Below are 4,092 nucleotides of genomic sequence, written 5' to 3'. Positions count from 1 at the left end.
TAAAAAACCTATCTATTCCAAAGTAAATATGATACAAGTTACTAAAAAACCTATCCATTCCAAAGTAAATATGATACAAGTTACTAAAAAAACCTATCCATTCCAAAGTAAATATGATACAAGTTACTAAAAAAACCTATCCATTCCAAAGTAAATATGATACAAGTTACTAAAAAACGTATCCATTTCAAAATAAGTATTTTCAACTGATGTAATCATGTGTGTGTGTGTGTCATGGTTACACTGAGGTTCATTCATGGAAAAATCCACATGCCAACTTTAGTCAAATGTCAAAAGTGTTGATAGGTGAACCAATCTTCCACTAAATTCTCACCTGAGAGGATCGTAGCAAAGACACTTGCTTCTGTAATGAAATGTTCTCATCTTCCAGTTCATTATTATCTATTAAAAGTCTTCCTTCTCTTAATTTTATTTCCTTGAGCTCTAACTTCAAATTTTTCTTTTCCCACTCACTGACTTCAATTTGTTTGGACAGATCTAGATAATCCTGATGGATACGATCCCTCTCCGCTTCTACTCTAGCCAGTTCTTGCTTCACCTGTGTGTATAAAATTGGGAATTTTGTCAATTAACCACACACAATTTACAAAAGTTATGTTATCACACACCGAATCCATTAAATTGCACGATATTTGTAGATTTCTGACTCATAACGATAAATTAAACATCAAACAGCTGCAACGAAATAATTGGTATGGAAATTGTTTTAGAAATAGCCTCGTAAATTTTTTACAGGTGCTTTTTTTTTTCACTCGGGTTACTTAACTAATTATAGTTCTCCACTCGGCTGTTGAGCTTTTGCAATAACATGTGAAATCAATGAAAAAAAAAACTATACTGTTAATCATGACGTTCAACTGAAAGTTTGATTTAGCACTTTGATTTGATTTAAACAGTAATCAACCATAAAATACTTAAAATACTTTGTGACTTTTCAACTATAAATTAAACTCTTGACTAACCACTATAATAGTGTTTTCTATCTCATGAATTTCTTTCACACAGTGCCATCGAAACACCTCATGGGCCAAGGATTTACCCCCAGTAAAATATGCATCTGGACGTGGCCCTACGTTTTCTAAAGCAGTTAGTAGATTTATACAGTTAATGAATTCATCAATAATTTGCATTTAAATACAATTCTACTGACAAATTTGTAGTTCAGTTACAATTTCTCCTAGGGGAGGACCCCCAGATCCTCTTATACTTTAAATAATACTGACAGTTCTGTTCATATTGTTGAATAACAAATAACATCTTGAGCATCCTTCACTTTATAGAATAACGTTACATGAAAGACCTTATTGAAGAGTTTCTAATCACAATTTCTAAGATAACAAAAAATTAAAACAACAAAAACATCAAGTTTCTTCTGGTTTAAAAACAAGAGGAATTTTATACTTAATATGTAACTGTACTTTTACTATTTTTTTTCTGGTGTGTAACTTTATTTATGAGGAATTTTATACTTAATATAGTAAAAGTACAGTTACAATAAAGTTACACACCAGAAAAAACAAATAGGAATTTTATACTTAATATAGTAAAAGTACAGTTACAATAAAGTTACACACCAGAAAAAAACAAATAGGAATTTTATACTTAATATAGTAAAAGTACAGTTACAATAAAGTTACACACCAGAAAAAACAAATAGGAATTTCATACTTAATATAGTAAAAGTACAGTTACAATAAAGTTACACACCAGAAAAAACATAAATAGGAATTTTATACTTAATATAGTAAAAGTACAGTTACAATAAAGTTACACACCAGAAAAACAATAGGAATTTCATACTCAATATAGTAAAAGTACAGTTACAATAAAGTTACACACCAGAAAAAACAAATAGGAATTTTATACTTAATATAGTAAAAGTACAGTTACAGTAAAGTTACACACCAGAAAAAACATAAATAGGAATTTCTCTGGACAAAAATAAAAACAAAACTTAATTCCATAAAAAATATGAGGTTATCAAACTATACTGTTTGCAATAATACATTCGAAAGTGAGAGTAACATTAACCTGAAAATGTTGACAGTTGTTAGTCTGTCCAGTAGAAAAAAATCTCCGATAACTGACAAAAAATTCAATCTTAATTTTCACACCGAAAAATATGAAAATTCAATAAAATATTAGAATATAGAGAAAGCCTTACAAAAACAGGACCTATGACAACCTAAAGATCCTACTATTCCATGACAGCAGGTTAAAGTGGAACTTGTACAGTATTTACAAAATATATTTCATTCCTTCTATATAGTATACGTGTGTTTGTATACCAACATGCATTTTCTTCTTATATTACTAGACTTTAAACTACTATATTGAAATTATTAAAACAGGTCAAGAGTGTAATGAAATCATCTCAGCTTACGGGCATGTTCTTTGTTATTCAGAGAAAGTAATACAAGAAGTAAAGACATTCATCCACTCACAAAGACTGTCTGTATAAAAATGTTAAGGTACATTATTCAAAATTGTGTAAAAAGTTTTTCCTACAAAGTTTCATTTTTGTCAAGTTTTTCAACATCATTCATAAGTTTCCAAGCACAGCCAAGCTATCAAAGAAGATAAAGCTGAAGACACAATTTAATTACTTGTTTTATTTCACGTTCTAATTCTTGAAGCGTTGAGGTGAAAGAAGCTTCTTTATGGGCCGTTTCTTTTAGAAGATTTTCTTCTTGTTCGATGCCAGTTGTTGCCGACACCTTCTGACTTGTTTGAGACTTGGCAAGTGCCTGTAAAATAAGAGTTACACAGCATGTACATAAAGAACAACAAAGAAAATTAATATGTTCCTTGTTTTTCTATGGAAGGTTTCTATATTCTGATAGATTTGCCAAGAAGTTTAAAAACAGTTTTTTTATTTGCAAAGAGAAAGTTTTGATTGTCCATCCCATAATATTTCTTGAGCTGCAGGCCTCACTTTTGGTAATAAGTATAACCTGAAGAATGTTGTATTACACACAGTCACGATAGCTACTTTCAGTTACCTGAAAAGTATTATTTAAACGACTTTAGATATTAAAATAATTTTCATGTAGCATTTATGAATTTAACATATGATTTATTTTTGATAAAACCCGGAGAGGTACATTCTCTGCAAGAATGATGGCTCCTGGCTTAACCTGAGTTACTGAAAGTTGATGTTATTCATCTAATTTGGTACTTTTTTCAATGTTTTTAAGTATCACAGTATAAACACTTTTTTCTTGAGAAAGTACTTGATAGAAATTCTTAAAAAGACAAAATTTTTTTGATTTAGAGTTGTCAGGAAGGCACTGCTCTTAATATATACAAATAAACACAGTTAGTTTTACATCTTTGTTTTTGTTCCACAACTTTCCATCATCAAGATAACGAATAACTTAGTCACATGTTCACTAATCTCTTTCATTTTTTTTAAATTATGGTACTTCAGAATGGCCTACAACACCATTTTTTTAATGGTTCCACGTATAACAGCAATAAAAATGTGTAAAAATATTATTAGGGAGAATAACATTTAATGTAAAACAAATGGTTTGGGTAAGTAAAAAAAACCCTTTCCTATCTTATTTTGTGAATAATAATGAATTTATTTTTTTACCAAAACTGTAAAATGGTACTTTATGCAACAAACATTATATAAAGTAAACAACATGGATTGTTGGTGACAAATATTTTTTTGCTATAGTAAACAATTTTTTTCTTAAAAGAACCCATCTTAATATTAACAATTCAAATGGTTTATTGAAGCTGCTAAACTAACATAATGAAAATAAACAATCTTTTGTCAATTTGAAATATACAAAGTGTATTTTACTCTACCCTAAACCTACAGAAAATCTTATAAAGATGAAAGTGCACAAGACCAAATTCCTCGTGAAGTTGACAGAGAAAAGTCAATTATGAGTTTTGGCCCTGATTGAAGTATGTGCCACTTAACCCTGATTGAAGTATGTGTCACCTAACCCTGATTGAACCCTGATTAAAGTATGTGTCACAACACATACTTCAATCAGGGTTAAGTGACACATACTTTAATCAGGGTTAAGTGACACATACTTTAATCAGGGTTAA

The 4,092-nt window shown here is 29.7% G+C and overlaps 1 protein-coding gene across 1 annotated transcript in view; it reads right to left on the bottom strand.

The window, feature by feature from the left end:
• LOC106469772 (protein bicaudal D-like) overlaps positions 1 to 4,092 on the bottom strand; it is a 46,865-nt gene that overhangs the window by 26,360 nt on the left and 16,413 nt on the right. The window contains exons 3-4 of the mRNA XM_022398331.1: positions 2,628 to 2,768; positions 335 to 559 (exon numbers count right to left, since the gene is read on the bottom strand). Coding sequence (XP_022254039.1) covers positions 335 to 559; positions 2,628 to 2,768 — 366 coding nt within the window. The remainder of the gene's footprint in view (positions 1 to 334; positions 560 to 2,627; positions 2,769 to 4,092) is intronic.

Source organism: Limulus polyphemus, unplaced genomic scaffold (assembly GCF_000517525.1).
Source record: "Limulus polyphemus unplaced genomic scaffold, Limulus_polyphemus-2.1.2 Scaffold3651, whole genome shotgun sequence".
Lineage (NCBI taxonomy): Eukaryota > Metazoa > Arthropoda > Merostomata > Xiphosura > Limulidae > Limulus > Limulus polyphemus.
The sequence above is the reverse complement of the archived record's forward strand: the minus strand, read 5'-3'. Positions and strand labels throughout refer to the sequence as shown.